This window comes from Salvelinus fontinalis, chromosome 29, assembly GCF_029448725.1.
Source record: "Salvelinus fontinalis isolate EN_2023a chromosome 29, ASM2944872v1, whole genome shotgun sequence".
Lineage (NCBI taxonomy): Eukaryota > Metazoa > Chordata > Actinopteri > Salmoniformes > Salmonidae > Salvelinus > Salvelinus fontinalis.
In genome coordinates, this window is record NC_074693.1 from 42,234,693 (window position 1) to 42,253,892 (window position 19,200).

Sequence of the window (19,200 nt, forward strand, 5' to 3'; positions counted from 1 at the left end):
TAATATTCAATGGTTTTAGTGACCATTTAGTGAAGCATGTGGGACAAATGCAGGCTACCCACTAGGTTATACTACAGTGAGAACAAGAGCAATTGGCTCCGCTAAGTGAGAACAAAGGTGGAAGGGGAATACATCGATTACATACAACTTTTTCATTACTACTGTATTGCATGTGTATGGTAAAGGAGTTTCATTTTAGAGTCAAAATGATGCGGGCCTGTCTATGATCTTGTTCAGTCAAGCACTAGCCTAATTTAACGGGCTACACCTGTTGGGTGTGCAAGACGCATTACAGGCGTAGATGTTAAAAGAGTATGGAGGTAAAATGGAGGTAGACTTTTAAATAGAACGTCTAACATCAGGTGAGAGTAAATACACGTTTTATTCATATTTTAAAGGAAACAATAACAACAGCAAACTATATGGGCATATGATGTGTATACAATCTGAATTCAAAACACAAATGCTTTTTTTGATATCTGAACTAGTATGGTAGCATCTAATGGTCTATAGATCTGTTGTAAGTATATTTATTACCATGGAATTGTCACTATTTTGACCGATGGCAATAGGCTAGTTCATTGGCAGTATAATAGTAGATGTGCATATACTGCCAGTGTACCAGAAGGAGGCTACCTTTGCTAAGAAAAATAAGCATGAAAACGATGCCGTTTTCGGCTGTGAATGGAAAACTGTTTAGGTAAGAATCTCTCCACGATTGTTTGTCTCAACACTGAATAGGCCGAAGGGGGAAATGCAGTGATTGTCATTGCAGAATTTAGAGCCCATGTTGCAACTTTGTTTGTTCTGAGTTGCTATTTGTTACTTTCGTCTCCAGGGAAAATGTCTTCGTACGCGGGCGGTAGCTCGTTCGGGAGCGGGTAAGAAAAAGGGTAGGAATGGTTGAGCTCGGGATCCATGGGTGAATAACCCGGGAGCTCGATAGACGGGTGGCCCCTGCATTGTACTTCCACACCTGCCTCGTCGAACACGTGAAATATCCCCAAGTTAATATAGGAAACAGGTTGGAATTCGGACACGGTGAAGTCTTGCTCCTCGCTGCAAAGAATATCCCCGGCGCTCTGCCTATGTGATTGCCTCCGTCTGTAAAATTGCGCTGTTTTGTACCTTTTGATGATCACCAAGTTCATAAGCCCAAGAAGGCATTCCAAAGTGCTAAAAATGGTCGAGATGACTAGACTTTTCTGATAATCCTTCAGTTGGTTGCAGATGGTGGTTAATTCCACAGAGTCTATGTCTAGGCAATAATGGGAATATTTGCGCTCCACAAGAGACACAGTGTCCCCGTCCACCACCGCGCCGGAGAAAGCGGTGAGAACTCCCAACAAAAACACCAGGATACCCATGAGAAAGAAATTCCGACACCCGGGCTTCCCTTTGCAACAAAGCAGCGCAAAGCCCAGCAGCGCCTGCCCTAGTCCCACCAGTATCCCCGAGTAGAAAGCCCCAGCCGCGGTCGACAGGTGAAAATGCACTTTTACTTTGGTGCCCAGCGAGATGCATTTGAATCCGACAACAACTTCGCTCACGGCGCAGACGAAGAGGAGGGTGCTGGAGACGATGGTACACAGTCCTTTCCCACTCAACTTCATTATATTCCTCCTCTACCACTCCCGGTCCCTCTCCCTCCTTCATCCTCCTTTGTCCTCCTCGTCAGCCCGTCTCGAAGCACTGTCAGATTGTGACATGATACGCCGGTGATTGCAGTTCAAAACTTGGATCTCCGGAGCTGCGTGCTTTCTCCCCCTTTCCCGCTGCCTCGGGAATGGATTAATTATTGATAGGAAGAGCGCGTTCCTTCTGCGGTAACGACCCCAGAAATCCAACTGAAAGACATTGTTCACCCTCATGACCCTGCTCGCCCCCCATCCACACTGTTATGCAAGCATTCACATCTCCAAACGCGGTTCGAAATGATTATGGAGGACGATTAGCTCAAACCGGTGGTTATTTCCACGTCGCGTGATTGCGATCATACAGTGAGTGCTAAACAGCATGCGGCAGTGGAGTGCCGCTAGGAGCGCAGAATAACTATTCCGGGGGACGACGGAGGGGAGAAGGACGCTTTTAAATTGCTCAGAATCCCACAGGCTTGCGGCTCATAGCAAATGGCCATAATGGCTGCCCACTCTTCACCATTACTCATTTGGCTAAAGTCATTTCCAACCTGACTCGTGAATAATTGGTACCAAACACACAATGGTGTGGTTTTGCTTTGAAAATAAAACAAGTAGCCCCATGCTTTTTAGTCTGGGTCCATTTTAATTTCAACCTAGGCACGTAACATCATATATGTGATTTAAGGCATTACTGTCCACCTAATGTCGTTCAGGCAGGCGCAGGTGTCCAATCATAATCAATTTCTAGACTCACACTGAGATGACGGGATTTGTTTTTGTTAGTGACAAGATTTAGTGCCATATTAGTTCCCATTTGTAGGCACCCAGAGCCTTGTGACACATTGATTTGAGCAACTTCAGGGTGTTGGGAATTTAGCTGCAAGTTGGTGGGGAGCAGAATTAAATTCAAACATTGTACAATTAACCTTGGGTCGACCGATTCAAATAAGAAGTTATTTATCAATGCATGTCGACATTTTATATTTTAGGCCTTCAATACACTGAGTGTACGAAACATTAGGAACACCTTCCTAATATTGACTTGCACACCCCCTTTTGCCCTCAGAACAGCCTCAATTCGTCAGGGCATGGACGGCCTACAAGGTGTCGAAAGTGTTCAACAGGGATTCTGGCCCATGTTGGTTAGCTCCAATGCGTCCCACAGTTGTGTCAAGTTGGCTTGATGTCCTGTGGATGGTGGACCATTCTTGATACACCCGGGAAACTGTTGAGCGTGAAAACCCCCGCAGCATTGCAGTTCTTGACACACTCAAACCGGTGCGCCTGGCATCTACTAACATAGCCTGTTCAAAGGCACTTAAATATTGTGTCTTGCCCATTCACCCTCTGAATGGCACACATACACAATCCATGTCTGAATTGTCTCAAGGCTTAAAACCCCTTCTTTAACCTGTCTTTTCCCTTTCATCAACACTGATTGATGTGGATTTACAAGTGACAATAATAAGGGATCATAGTGTTCAGCTGGATTCACCTGGCCAGTCTATGTCATGGAAAGAGAAGGTGTTCCTAATGTTTGTACAATCAGTGTATGTATACAGCTGTGGAAATTGATAATGAAATGAATCGCCCAGGCATTTAAAACAGGGTTTTAGAGACTGAGATGATATTCTGTGTATTAGATATTCTTGTAAAAGTAGAAAAAGGGATATTGTCAGCAGTCTGAGTGACAGTTTATTATAACTTTTTCTGCACCTCTAATCCTGCATCGGAAAAGACTATCTAGAATTCAGACTAGAGAGCATCCCCACCTTTATCTACTCACTGGAAGTAAAACCATGTGGAGGTTGACAATAGTTTCTCCAAAAGGCACAGATTCATGTAGAACAATCAAAGTGTTTCCTTTCACATAATACATAGACATCCAAGGCACTCATCTCCACCATTGAAACCCTCCATTATCCCCTGCTAAACAAGTAATAACTGCAATTAACTGCTTATCCCGACATCTGATTGACTTGCTATCTTAAAGAGAATACCCCTGAACACTATCCAAACTGGGTAGTGTGTGTGTGTTTGTGTGTGTGAGTGGGTGCGTGCGTGCGTGCGTGCGTTTGCGTGTGTTAAACACACATATGCAGAGTTGAAGTTAGATATACAGGTCGTGGCCAAAAGTTTTGAGAATAACACAAATATTAATTTTCACAAAGTTTGCTGCCTCAGTTTGTATGATGGCAATTTGCATATACTCCAGAATGTTATGAATAATGATTAGATGCATTGCAATTAATTGCAAAGTCCCTCTTTGCCATGCAAATGAACTGAATCCCCCAAAAACATTTCCACTGCATTTCAGCACTGCCACAAAAGGATCAGCTGACATCATGTCAGTGATTCTCTCGTTAACACAGGTGTGAGTGTTGACGACGACGCGGCTGGAGATCACTCTGTCATGCTGATTGAGTTTGAATAACAGACTGGAAGCTTCAAAAGGAGGGTGGTGCTTGGAATTATTGTTCTTCCTCATTCAACCATGGTTACCTGCAAGGAAACATGTGCCGTCATCATTGCTTTGCACAAAAAGGGCTTCACAGGCAAGGATATTGCTGCCAGTAAGATTGCACCTAAATTAACCATTTATCGGATCATCAAGAACTTCAAGGAGAGCGGTTCAATTGTTGTGAAGAAGGCTTCAGGGCGCCCAAGAAAGTCCAGCAAGCGCCAAGACCGTCTCCTAAAGTTGATTCAGCTGCGGGATCGGGGCACCACCAGTACAGAGCTTGCTCGGGAATGGAAGCAGGCAGGTGTGAGTGCATCTGCACGCACAGTGAGGCGAAGACTTTTGGAGGATGCCCTGGTGTTAAGGCCAGCAAAGAAGCCACTTCTCTCCAGGAAAAACATCAGAGAAAGACTGATATTCTGCAAAAGGTACAGGGATTGGACTGCTGAGGACTGGCGTAAAGTAATTTTCTCTGATGAATCCCCTTTCCGATTGTTTGGGGCATCCGGAAAAAAGCTTGTCCAGAGAAGACAAGGTGAGCGCTACCATCAGTTCTGTGTCATGCCAACAGTAAAGCATCCTGAGACCATTCATGTGTGGGGTTGCTTCTCAGCTAAGGGAGTGGGCTCACTCACAATTTTGCCTAAGAACACAGCCACGAATAAAGAATGGTACCAACACATCCTCCGAGAGCAACTTCTCCCAACCATCCAGGAACAGTTTGGTGACAAACAATGCCTTTTCCAGCATGATGGAGCACCTTGCCATAAGGCAAATGTAATAACTAAGTGGCTTGGGAACAAAACATCAATATTTTTTATGTCCATGGCCAGGAAACTCCCCAGATCTTAATCCCATTGAGAACTTGTGGTCAATCCTCAAGAGGCGGGTGGACAAACAAAAGCCCACAAATTCTGACAAACTCCAAGCATTGATTATGCAAGAATGATTATGCCATCAGTTAGGATGTGGCCCAGAAGTTAATTGACAGCATGCCAGGTCTTGAAAAAGAAGTGTCAACACTGCAAATATTGACTCTTTGCATCAACTTCATGTAATTGTCAATAAAAGCCTTTAACACTCATGAAATGCTTGTAATTATATTTCAATATTCCATAGTAACATCTGACAAAAATGTCTAAAGACACTGAAGCAGCAAACTTTGATTTGTTATTTTTGTTGGTCTAGTTTCTGTTTCCCATCTCCACACTTTCTCTGGAGTTAGTACCTTCACACACAGTAATACAATAAGGCCATTAATGTCTTTGGAGCCCAGAGGCACAAACTGTATTGCCTGAGCTATCCATGGTGCTGAAAGGCCTATCTCTCGCATGGGCTGGAAATGGTATGTTCTGCACTGGTCTTGGTGCTGAAACACCTCTAATTTGAACTGTACAAATGTATGTTTCGAGTTGTCAATGGTACTGAAACATACAGTCGTGGCCAAAAGTTTTGAGAATGGCACAAATATACATTTTCACAGTGGTTTTCAACCAAACACCTTTCATAAACTGGTGGCTATTAGAAGAAGGGATCATAATAGCCGTTTCTAAGAGCCACCTGTTTATAATACATTATGGATGCATATCACCACATGGTGCAAGTATAAGACGTGCTATAAGCATTCATATCTATCGATAGCTATTTTTAACACCCTTTATAATTGTCTAAAGTCTACATTTCAATACTTAAAGGATTTCTCACCTGGACATACACATTATAAAGCATAAGCATTCATAACATCGACTGACAGCAGAAATATGGTCATATGCATTATAAAATATGACATAAGCAAAGCTCATGACTAAATGAGAAAAAAAGAGAAAAGAGAGCGAGAGTTGCACCCCTTCTGAAAAAACCTACACTCGATCCCTCCGATGTCAACAACTACAGACCAGTATCCCTTCTTTCTTTTCTCTCCAAAACTCTTGAACGTGCCGTCCTTGGCCAGCTCTCCTGCTATCTCTCTCAGAATGACCTTCTTGATCCAAATCAGTCAGATTTCAAGACTAGTCATTCAACTGAGACTGCTCTTCTCTGTGTCACGGAGGCGCTCCGCACTGCTAAAGCTAACTCTCTCTCCTCTGCTCTCATCCTTCTAGACCTATCGGCTGCCTTTGATACTGTGAACCATCAGATCCTCCTCTCCACCCTCTCCGAGCTGGGCATCTCCGGCGCGGCCCACGCTTGGATTGCGTCCTACCTGACAGGTCGCTCCTACCAGGTGGCGTGGCGAGAATCTGTCTCCGCACCACGTGCTCTCACCACTGGTGTCCCCCAGGGCTCTGTTCTAGGCCCTCTCCTATTCTCGCTATACACCAAGTCACTTGGCTCTGTCATATCCTCACATGGTCTCTCCTATCATTGCTATGCAGACGACACACAATTAATCTTCTCCTTTCCCCCCTCTGATAACCAGGTGGTGAATCGCATCTCTGCATGTCTGGCAGACATATCAGTGTGGATGACGGATCACCACCTCAAGCTGAACCTCGGCAAGACGGAGCTGCTCTTCCTCCCGGGGAAGGACTGCCCGTTCCATGATCTCGCCATCACGGTTGACAACTCCATTGTGTCCTCCTCCCAGAGTGCTAAGAACCTTGGCGTGATCCTGGACAACACCCTGTCGTTCTCAACTAACATCAAGGCGGTGACCCGTTCCTGTAGGTTCATGCTCTACAACATTCGCAGAGTACGACCCTGCCTCACGCAGGAAGCGGCGCAGGTCCTAATCCAGGCACTTGTCATCTCCCGTCTGGATTACTGCAACTCGCTGTTGGCTGGGCTCCCTGCCTGTGCCATTAAACCCCTACAACTCATCCAGAACGCCGCAGCCCGTCAGGTGTTCAACTTTCCCAAGTTCTCTCACGTCACCCCGCTCCTCCGCTCTCTCCACTGGCTTCCAGTTGAAGCTCGCATCCGCTACAAGACCATGGTGCTTGCCTACGGAGCTGTGAGGGGAACGGCACCTCCGTACCTTCAGGCTCTGATCAGGCCCTACACCCAAACAAGGGCACTGCGTTCATCCACCTCTGGCCTGCTCGCCTCCCTACCTCTGAGGAAGTACAGTTCCCGCTCAGCCCAGTCAAAACTGTTCGCTGCTCTGGCACCCCAATGGTGTAACAAACTCCCTCACGACGCCAGGTCAGCGGAGTCAATCACCACCTTCCGGAGACACCTGAAACCCCACCTCTTTAAGGAATACCTAGGATAGGATAAAGTAATCCTTCTAACCCCCCCCCCCCCCTTAAAAGAGTTAGATGCACTATTGTAAAGTGGTTGTTCCACTGGATATCATAAGGTGAATGCACCAATTTGTAAGTCGCTCTGGATAAGAGCGTCTGCTAAATGACTTAAATGTAAATGTAAATGTAAATGTAAATGCTTATGTGTTTATAATGCCTTTACAAACCAGGTGGCTCATAGAAAGTGCTACCAAAAGGGGATAACTTAATTATACCATGGTGATGAATCCCTTCACACTGTTCTCATGTAGCTATCTTTGATATTATGCGCATGATTAGGTGTGTCTGCATGCCTTCCAGCATACATATGCATGAGCAACATAATGCTTATGTATTTATTTTTGTACTTGTACATGTGTTAAGGTGAGACGTCTGTACATGTGTCCTGTTTGACTGTGATGCCAGCTTGTTTGTTCACGCTCGCTTACTAGGTAAAATACAAAATAAACGCACCTCGAGGACAGATGCTGAGATTTCTATTTGTTGTAGATTTCTTTCTCCCTTCATGTGTTTTCATCAACCCCACCGCTGCTCTGGTTGCCATGGCGTCAGGCAGCCATGGTGAGTGAGAGACAATGGGAAACTTTGCTTTTCGCTTAGGGCCCGATTCCGACTTAGGCTTAATTTCCTTTCTTACACATGCCTTTCCTACGCACTTCTCAGTAATTGGTATTCAAACTAACCTTATGAAGGTCCTTTGCAGGCATTGTGTTATTTTCATATTTTTATTTGCGCTCGCTGAATAAATGTAATTCAACCGTCTTGCTGGCCAACAGATTCTCTTATGGAGATTTACATCAATAGAGTTTCCAGTATATTCATCTTAAGCCCTCCCTTTAAATACGGTGTACCTTTTAATTAGAATTTTGTCGACAAGCTACAATACATAGAGAGAACGGGTTCAGAAAGAGAGCCATCCAAATGTATGCATATTTGTCTCTGTTTCAACACCAACTGGTAGATAGCAAGTAGTCTGATCTTGTAGATTACTTAGGCAATTTTTTGGGTTAGGAAATTATGTATGAATCATATAAAAAAAACTGTTTTGGCGAGCCTTTACGCAAAAAATATATTGATGAGTCAAACATACAGTGGTTTGATGTTGGAAGATTAGTGTACATATAATTATAATAGGGAGAATAGTTTACAATAGGCGGCTATACCCTCCTCTATTGCCTGTACTAACCATGGAGCTGTGTGATGACACAGCCAACTATTGCGCCATGCGTCGGGTTCAAACTGCTATGGCTTGGACTGTGCTCCGCTCCATAACAATTGAATTAGCCTAACAATTGAATTAGCCTACATTAGGGCTGTTGCGGTGACCATATTACTGGCAGTCATGGGTCACGACTGCAGTAAAATTCCACGTAACTGTTGAGTCATGGTAATCTCCTTTTATGCAGACATGCGTTAGTAGTACCCAACTCTGTAGTACTGTCAGGTCACTAATGGCCTGGTACTCAGAGTTCTATTGTCCCTCTAACAGCTCTGACATCAATGAAAATCCAATCAAAGTCACATTAAACACCTATCATCAAAACAGTACCATGCTTTTAAAACTCACCTCACTGTGATCGATCAATTTGAGGAAAGAAGTTCAACAACAGGTTGAAACTGAGTGGAAAACATGGTTGTTGTGGATGTTGTTTCAAAGCCTAACACAATGAAGCGGGCCACACTTTCTAAAGGGATGTTTAATTCTAAACACCGATTTGCATTTAGCATTTTGGTACTTGTGCATACCAATAGTCCTATATTTGAGCCCCAAAAAACGGAATTAAAATAACGATTGTGCCTTTTATACAACACATAGCCTACCGCATATTACACATGGTAGAAAATAGGTCTTTGGTAAATAATTGGTCTAGCTTACACTCCAACATTAAACAATTTGTAGTAATGGCCTTTGAGTGTGGACTGTAGTATTATGCATACTGGATGGACTGGCTACCTTATGCTACGCTCCAAACTTACTATCCATGAGTCAGAGAGAACATATGTAGGCCTAGCCCTAGGCAATGCTGTTGGTTCATTGATTGTGCAGGGGATGCTTACAGAGTGAGCCTACAATTGTAGTGAATTTGAATTTGATTTTGAATTGCCTAGTAATAGGGAATTATTTATATTTTCATAATTAATAGGCTGACACGTTACCTTTAAACTTCAGAATGTTTCACCCCCATGCGTTTCCATCTCCTCCAATCTCTCCTTCATTCCTTTCTCGAGCGTGCCGAGAGAGGGGCTGTCAACAGTTGAATGAAATATGTTCCGTCGTGAAAACAAGTTACTATTGATGTTCCCAAACAGATTTCTGTTCGTAAAGAAGAGATTAAATTAAGAATAGTCTGGTGGGTGAAAATATGATCACTTGATGAGAGAACAGGGTGTGCAGCCTGAGGTCAAGGAACAGAGGTCAAGCTTTTTTAGCGACTTTCTCAAATCATGAATAGCATACAGTCACATCATGCAGCCCATATATGTTCTGATTTCTAAGACATCCTAAGGTTTGTATCATTCACAACTTAAGTTGCCAAATAATGTATCGGATCTGTTTCAAATGATCACTTTTACAGTCAACATAACCACTTCATAAGCGCACTCCATGTGGAATGGGAAAAATATATTTTCAATTTTATTCAGTTTAACTATATTCTTCTTACTATAAAATCATATAATATAAAATGGCACGGGATTATAAGCATGTCTTGTCTGCTAAATTAACAGCAGACTTTTGCATGACAATAACTGGCAGACAAAATTGGATGACCACCACAGCCCTATCCTACCTGTCTTCTTTTATTATCAACTGTTACTAATTACCCTCAGCAACAAAAACATGGTCGTGATGGTGTTTAGAAGAAGCAAATGAAGGTAAACGAAACAATGTAATGATAATGTAGGCTATGCCAACTAAAGGGAACTAACAGTAAATTGGCAGTTGAATATGTGTTGTTATTAGGCCTACTGACGGTCTATGCTGATAGTGGCTAATATTTAACATGATAGAAATAGGAAACAGAAAGTCAGGGAAGGCTATAATTAAGACATTTGAGTGCCCATCCCTGCAAGTTAAAAGGCCGTACAATTTAAATGCTGCATGATGGCACAGCATTTCATAAAGTTTACTTTGGGAAAGTTGATAGTTTGATATGCTTCAGTTTGCTGCAATATGACTGGTTTGTCTAAAACAAGTGTAATTTATATTTACAATTCCCTTATCCAAACCGATTGCTCTTTTACCTAGCTCGTATCATTGTAAATTATAGTGCATGGAGAATGCGAGAATTAACTCAAGGTTCGAATATGGCATATCTGTAGTGCATAAAAAGTGAATAACGTTCAATTTACGAACGCTTAACCAGGTGGTAATCGGAGCCTATGTAGAGCTGGGGAATATGGCGAAAAAATCATATCACGATATATTTTAAATATTTGACAGTAGGACTGTATTTTATGTTTTTTACTAATAAACGTTATAAACTTCCTTTATGAGTAGTGTGACCCTATGGTGGCAACACATATATTCTAAATTATTTCAATGGGTCTTTCTCCATTCTAATTGTTTTATGTTCAATTCAACTTCAACCTAAAATAATTTCCTGCATTTCCATCAATTTCTGCATTTTGCCGTTAGAATATAATAGTGGGTACTTTGAATACAGTGTTGCTTGACATGTCAACAAATACAAATGCCAGGGAGGAGTTATTGTGACAGGGTAGGAACCAAAGGGATGGTCAGTGTTTAATAGGACAGAGGATCCCAAACTTTTTCACTTGGGGGAATAGACCTGCGCATCCGCAACATCTATTTCTATGTGCACAAGTACTGTTCATAATAAACTGTTCACACCCCTGTTGTTAGTGGAGAGGATTTAGCAGGTTTAAAGTTTAGTTCCTGCAATTCTATACATTCTATACAATTACCACAAAATCTATGGCCTAAAAAACAAAAAATGTTAGCTGACATGGGCTAGTTGATCTGGACATTTCTGACAAGTTATAAATAGCTCTAAGGTATGCAATGACTAACATGACAAGAGGAACTGATGATTCACTGCCCAATTTCGAAATTGCACCTTGTGCATTCTACTATTACAACTTTCAAGAGTAGGTTCCCGCCTGCTGACCCCTCGCGCGCCCCATAGTTTGGGGACCCTATAATCTTTGGCTGCATTAAATGTTTCTTCATGTTGCCAAGATATTCATGCTTTGCATATTCATCTTTGATTTAAGAGATACTGTTGCACAAACATGCTGATTTAGGCCTACACCAAATCAAATCAAAGTTTATTTGTCACGTGCGCCGAATACAACAGGTATTTCACCTTACAGTGAAATGCTTACATAAGGCTCTAACCAATAGGTAGGTAAAGAAATAAAACAACAGTAAAAAGACATGCTATATACAGTAGCGAGGCTACAAAAGTAGCGAGGCTACATACAGACACCGGTTAGTCAGGCTGATTGAGGTAGTATGTACATGTAGATATGGTTAAAGTGACTATGCACATATGATGAACAGAGAGTAGCAGTAGTGTAAAAGAGGGGTTGGCAGGTGGTGGGTGGGACACAATGCAGATAGTCCGGTTAGCCAATGTGCGGGAGTGTCACGATCGTCTAATGAATTAACGGACCAAAGCGCAGCGTACGTAGAGTTCCACATGTTTAATCAGATGAAACTCACCAAAACAATAAACAGCAAACGAAACATGGAGTCATGGAGTGCTCACAGGCAACTACACACAAATAAGATCCCACAAAACACAGTGGGGAAATGGCTGCCTAAATATGATCCCCAATCAGAGACAACGATAAACAGCTGCCTCTGATTGGGAACCATACCATGCCAACATAAAAAGAAAAGAAACAACCTAGATAGGAACACCCCCACTAGTCACACCCCGACCTAACCAAAATAGAGAATAAAAAGGCTCTCTATGGTCAGGGCGTGACAGGGAGCACTGGTTGGTCGGCCCAGTTGTGGTAGTATGTACATGAATTTATAGTTAAAATGACTATGCATATGTGATAAACAGAGAGTAGCAGTAGCGTAAAAAGAGGGGTTGCGGGGGGGGGGGCTCACAATGCAAATAATCCGGGTAGCCATTTGATTACCTGTTCAGGAGTGTTATTGCTTGGGGATAAAAACTTTTGAGAAGCATTTTTGTCCTGAACTTGCCACTCCGGTACCACTTGCCATGCGGTAGTAGGGAGAACAGTCTATGACTGAGGTGGCTGGGGTCCCGCACCTTGAAAGTGGAAGCTCTACCCTTTATCTCAGTGCAAATGTTGCCTGTAATCCATGGCTTTTGGTTGGGGTATGTACGTACAGTCACTGTGGGGACGACATCCTCAATGCATTTATTGATAAAGCCAGTGACTGATGTGGTGTACTCCTCAATGCCATCAGAAGAATCCCGGAACATGTTCCAGTCTGTGATAGCAAAACAGTCCTGTAGTTTAGCATCTGCTTCATCTGAACAATTTTTTATAGATCGAGTCACTGGTGCTTCCTGCTTTCATTTTTGCTTGTAAGCAGGAATCAGGAGGATAGAGTTGTGGTCGGATTTACCAAATGGAGGGCGAGGGAGAGCTTTGTATGCGTCTCTGTGTGTGGAGGACAGGTGATCTAGATTTGTATTCCCTCTGGTTGCACATTTAACATGTTGATGGAAATTTGGTAGAGCATTAAAGTCTCCGGCCACTAGGAGCGCCGCCTCTGGGTGAGGGATTTCCTGTTTGCTTATTTCCTTATACAGCCATCTGAGTGCGGTCTTAGTGCCAGCATCTATCTGTGGTGGTAAATTACCAGCCACAAAAAGTATAGCTGAAATTGCTCTAGGCAAGTAGTGTGGCCTGCAATTTATCACAATATACTCAACTACAGGCGAGCAAGATCTAGAGACTTCCTTAGATTTCGTGCACCAGCTGTTTACAAAAATGCACAGACCGCCCCCCCTCGTCTTACCGGATTGTGCTGTTCTCTTTTGCCGGTGCAGCATATATCCCTCTATCTGAATATCCATGTCGTCGTTCAGCCACGATTCCGTGAAACATAAGATATTACAGTTTTTGATGTCCAGTTGGTAGGATATTCGTGATCGTAGCTCGTCTAGTTTATTGTCCAATGATTGCACATTGGTGAATAGTATTGACGGTAACGGCAGCTTTCCCACTCGCCTTTTCTGGGTCTTGACCAGGCATCCGGCTCTTTGTCCTCTGTACCTGCATCGCCTCGTCTTGCAAATAACGGGGATGATGGCCCTGTCGGGTATTTGGAGAATGTCTTGTGCGCCTTGCTTGTTGAAGAAAAAATCTTTGTCTAATCCGAGGTGAGTGATCGCTGTCCTGATATCCAGAAGCTCTTTTTTGCCGTAAGATACGGTTGCAGAAACATTATGTACAAAATAAGTTACAAATAATGCGAAAACCCCCCACATAATAGCACAATTGGTTGGGCGCCCATAAAACTCCTGCCATTTCTTCCGGCGCCATTTTGTTACCAGCACTGGTATCAGGCTGTATTAACTAGCTGTTTGCTCTGACTCGGTACATTTATTAGATAGCTAGCCAGCTAACTAGTGATTAGCATTAATGGCTAACACGATTTAACAAAAACTTGCTAAGAATTGACCAACTAGCTGTTTGCAAATGTAAGAGGCACAAACTAATAGTGTAATTATAGAACTCTGTGTGGCTCAGGTGGTAGAGCATAGCACTTGCAATGCCAGGGATGTAGGTTCAATTCCCAAGGGAGACTGGTCTGCTAAATGACAAAAAAAATACAAAATTATTTAGATTAAGAAGAAAAGTGGAAACTGCATTGACTAAGTGACAGGTGGTGGGGCTAGGACTCTGGAAAGTGGCACGGAGAGGGATGACTTAAGTAGTGGTGTAAACTATAAAAATGGATGTTACACATGGCATTTAACATTCCAATACCGTTATAGACAATAAAGTAAAAACCCAAATCGGTCTGTGCATCAATGATAAGTAATATACGTAAAATACGATATACCGCCTAAGTGAAAAGCTGACGATAGTCTTTTTCCAGAAATAGGATCTTGGGAGTGATCAGGGAAAATAGGGAGGAGCAACACTGTCAACAGCATGGATACTGCTGAATTTAAACCATCTGAGAGCAGGATAGGGAGAAATTCCTGTTTGTCTGTATGACATGAAATACACCAGCAAACAACCCAAGCCTAATGAGGGCAGCAAACATAGATGTGTGTGTGGTGTGTGTGTGTGAGAGAAACAAAGGGTAGCCTACCTTTGCAAAGCAATTCAACACAATAGCTAACATGCTTTAACAAGGAGCACTGAGACATTATTAGAGAATAGCTATGCTTCAAGTGACAGCTACAGCAACAATTGTCACTTCTGGATAAAGGTCAGAGAACCTGTCCATTTCACCCAATCATTTAGCAGCAGCAATGGGCCCAAGACCATTTCACACAAAAATGTTAGGGCACTTTTCAATCAGATCCGCTTTAGCCGACATGCGCATAGCAGTTGTTTTGGTGGTGTCGGAAGTGGAACAGAGTTAGAGCTGTCAAATCCACAGAAGGCTCCTGGCATTATACTTAAAGCGGACATTGCCATTGGCTGCATGGAGTTGCATTAACAGAAATCTCATGATGCCTTGCTTACAAGTTTGAACACTGGAATGTGCGATGTAATCTACACCTCAATTAAGATGATAGAAATTCTCATTATTCAGTGTAATGATTTTTCAATTTGAGCGAAACACGCCTACACTTTCTCTTTCTGAATTCCTAACAGGAGTGGCGGGTGAGGCTTCTTGACAATGATCGCAAGAGCAGCTGCTCACCGATTTGAAGGCTCCCAATGCAGTTCCACCTCCTACACCGCCTAAAGCTATACGGGTGTCTGCTATGGCTGGTTAAATTCTAATCTGATTGAATCTAGGCCTTACACTATCATTTGACCGTGACACAAATTGTATTTTTGTGATTCTTCCCCTCAGATCGTCTTCTCCAATGCAAGGAGAGAGGATACAAGGAATCTAGAAAAATATGAATGGAGAAAGAGAAAACATATTCCATCTTTGGAAAGAAGCAGAGTTCAAACAAAGGCTCTTAGTAAGAGACTGTTAGCAGTGTGCTTGGTTTGTTGCTCAAAGTTTATTGGTTATTGATCTATTTACCACCTAGTGTGATGACTCCTACTAAGATGAATCAACATGTTCCAATAAAATATTCCAAAAAAAATACAGCTATGTGATGTGAGGTAGTGTGCGTGTGTGTGTGCCTACCCGTGCAAAGCAATTCAGTACAATCTTTGGCCATTTTCCTCTTGTTAGTTGATAGCCTCAAGGGGCAGTATACATCAGTAGGTCTCTAACCGTTGAAAGATGCTCGAGATCCAGTCCATTTAGACACTGCCACTAACAAGCCAAAGGCCATAGACTTAGGACTCACTACAGGTTTTCAAAACATTGGATGGAAGTGTCCCATCTTTGCTGAATAAACTACTCAGACAATGGCATCACGATACAGATCATACAGGATTTAAAAAAATCCTCAACTCAATGCTCTCACGCTTCAAATAAGTGTGAGATGAATCTAGACAGGCACAGGCCTATGTGAGACATTTAGGCGAGGTGGCCTCTCCCTCCATCAGTTCCCTCGTCCCCAGCCGGGCCATAAGATTGTTTACCTGTGCCGTGACAAGGTGAGGGAGGAGGGGGTTTCTATTTGTCACTTCCAAACTCATTCCCCTTCTCCCTCATACCACAATAATGAGGGCTGAGTGAAACAAGTTTTACCTGGCGTTGCTAAGCAACCATCCTCTTTTTCTCGCTCTCTGTGAATTTTTCCCAAAACGAGGACAAATGCAATGTGGCGTGTGATGCCTTGATAGTGCTCAATGGCAATGATGGTGCATGCGAACAAGGGAAATGTGGACATCGATGGACATGTACAGCAGAGGAGGTTGGTGGGATGAGCTATAGGAAGGTGGGCTCATTGTAATGGCTGGAATGGAGTTAACGGAATGGGGTCAAACATGTAGTTTCCATGTGTTTGGTACTGTTCCATTGATTCAATTCCAGCCTTTACAATGAGCCTTCTCTGATGTACAGTACTGTCTATCAGCAAAGCCTTCATACCTCACCAATACGGATCATGATTTTCCACATTGGTAATGAAATTACTTTAAAACCGCAACTGCGCCTAAAAACCAACTTCTCATTTAGAAAACCTGATATGAGTCAGAAACATTTAATCTACTGTGGGATAATGGGATCATTTTGGTCATGAAGTCAGTCTCAGTGAGACTGCATCATAATGTAAATGAAGGTTGAGTTGGTTTCAACCCTGCCCACAGCCGGCAGCACACATTTGGAGTGCAGCTGCACATGGACCAATCGTAATGCCCATGGTAAATTTGGGTTGACTTTGGATATCCCTATGGGGCTAGTTAGGGACCAATGGTAAATTACACAATGTACATGGGACAATCTGTAAAAATTGCAATAGCTCCAACTTTCAATGACTTAAAACCACAAACCAACTATAAATTCTAGGCTTAAACTTAAAAAGGTGTGCAACCTGAAAATATATTCTCATTTACATTGTGTCATTTATTGACGGTCCCTAACTAGCCCCGGCGGCTATCCAAAGTCAACCAACTTTGCCACAGTCACACACCAGCCGGCTGTAGCTGATTGGCAACAAATTATTTGGCTAACTCTTCCCAACTGCGAACACACACACACGAGACACCAACATCAAACCCCACCCCAAAACCAACTCAAGTTTAAATTCAGTCATGGCCATTAGCATTAATGAACCAAATATAAAATGAGGTCAAAGTGCAGTCACCATTTGATGTCAGGCACTGCTCAGAACATTTCTCTCCTCACAGTTCAGCTGGTTGAAGTGTTGACACTACACTAAACGCTATATTTGTGGAACAATGTGCTCCAAAGACAGATGTTGCACCCTTCGAAAGGAATCAGGCAAACGCAATACCTGTGAAAGAATGCAAAGGCCTATACATGCACGCACGCACACTACCCAACATCACACAGCTGTATTTTTGAATATTTTATTGGAACATGTCGATTCATCTCAGTAGGAGTCCATCACACTAGGTGGTAATTAGATCAATAGCCAAGCACACTGCTAACAGGTAGCTGTCTCCTACTAAGAGCCTTTGTTTGTACTCTGCTTCTTTCCAAAGATGGAATATCAAATAAAATAAAATTGTATTTGTCACATGCGCCAAATACAACAGGTGTAGTAGACCTTACAGTGAAATGCTTACTTACAAGCCCTTAACCAACAATGCAGTTAAGGAAAAAATAAATATAATAATAATATGAATCTCTTTCTCGATGAATCTTTTCTCGATTCAATGCATCCTCCTCAAGATGCATTGGAGAACAAGTTCTGAGGGGAGGAATCACAGAAAGACCATTTGTCACGGTCAAATGATCGTGTAAGGCCTAGATTCAATCAGATCAAGAGTTAACCGGCCATAGTAGACACCCGCATAGCGGATGTTTTGGCAGTGTCAGAGGTGCAACTGCATTGGAGCCATCAATTCGGTGAGCAGCTGCTCTTGCGATCATTTTCAAGAAGATTCACCCGCCCCACTCCTGTTAGAAACTCAGAAAGAGAAAGTGCAGGCTATATAGAAATACCAGCCTCACCCTACTAGAATCTGAAGTCAAATGTCTACTGTTTGCTGATGATCTGGTGCTTCTGTCACCAACCAAGGACAGCCTACAGCAGCACCTAGATATTCTGCCAGACCTGGGCCCTGACAGTAACTCTCAGTAAGACCAAAATAATGGTGTTCCAAAAAAGGTCCAGTCGCCAGGACCACAAATACAAATTCAATCTAGACACCGTTGCCCTAGAGCACACAAAAAAACAATACATACCTTGGCCTAAACATCAGCGCCACAGGTAACTTCCACAAAGCTGTGAACGATCTGAGAGACAAGGCAAGAAGGGCATTCTATGCCATCAAAAGGAACATAAAATTCAACATACCAATTAGGATCTGGCTAAAAATACTTGCATAATTTATAGAACCCATTGCCCTTTATGGTTGTGAGGTCTGGGGTCCGCTCACCAACCAAGAATTCACAAAATGAGACAAACACCAAATTGAGACTCTGCATGCAGAATTCTGCAAAAATATCCTCTGTGTAAAACACCAAATAATGCATGCAGAGCAGAACTGGACGATGCCCGCTAATGATCAAAATCCAGAAAAGAGCCGTTAAAGTCTACAACCACCTAAAAGGTAGCGATTCCCAAACCTTCCATAACAAAGCCATCACCTACAGAGAGATGAACCTGGATAAGAGTCCCCTAAGCAAGCTGGTCCTGGGGCTCTGTTCAAACACACACCCACAGAGCCCCAGGACAGCAACACAATTAGACCCAACCAAATCATGAGAAAACAAAAAGATAATTACTTGATACATTGGAAAGAATTAACAAAAAAACAGAGCAAACTAGAATGCTTTTTGGCCCTAAATAGAGAGTACACAGTGGCAGAATACCTGACCATTGTGACTGACCCAAACCTAAGGAAAGCTTTGACTATGTACAGACTCAGTGAGCATAGCCTTGCTATTGAGAAAGGCCGCCGTAGGCAGACATGGCTCTCAAGAGAAGACAGGCCATGTGCACACTGCCCACAAAATGAGGTGGAAACTGAGCTGCACTTCCTTGAACCATATTAGAGACACATATTTCCCTCAGATTACACAGATCCACAAAGAATTCAAAAACAAACCTGATTTTAATAAACTCCCATATCTACTGGGTGAAATACCAGTGTGCCATCACAGCAGCAAGATTTGTGA

General features: G+C 42.8%; 1 protein-coding gene across 1 annotated transcript; it reads right to left on the reverse strand.

Moving 5' to 3' along the window:
• Nucleotides 1-363: 363 nt before the first annotated feature.
• On the reverse strand, nucleotides 364-2,111 carry LOC129827994 (transmembrane protein 271-like). Its single transcript, XM_055889378.1, has one exon. It carries the CDS (start codon nucleotides 1,611-1,613, stop codon nucleotides 816-818), a length of 798 nt encoding a protein of 265 aa, XP_055745353.1. The 5' UTR covers nucleotides 1,614-2,111; the 3' UTR covers nucleotides 364-815.
• Nucleotides 2,112-19,200: the final 17,089 nt, after the last annotated feature.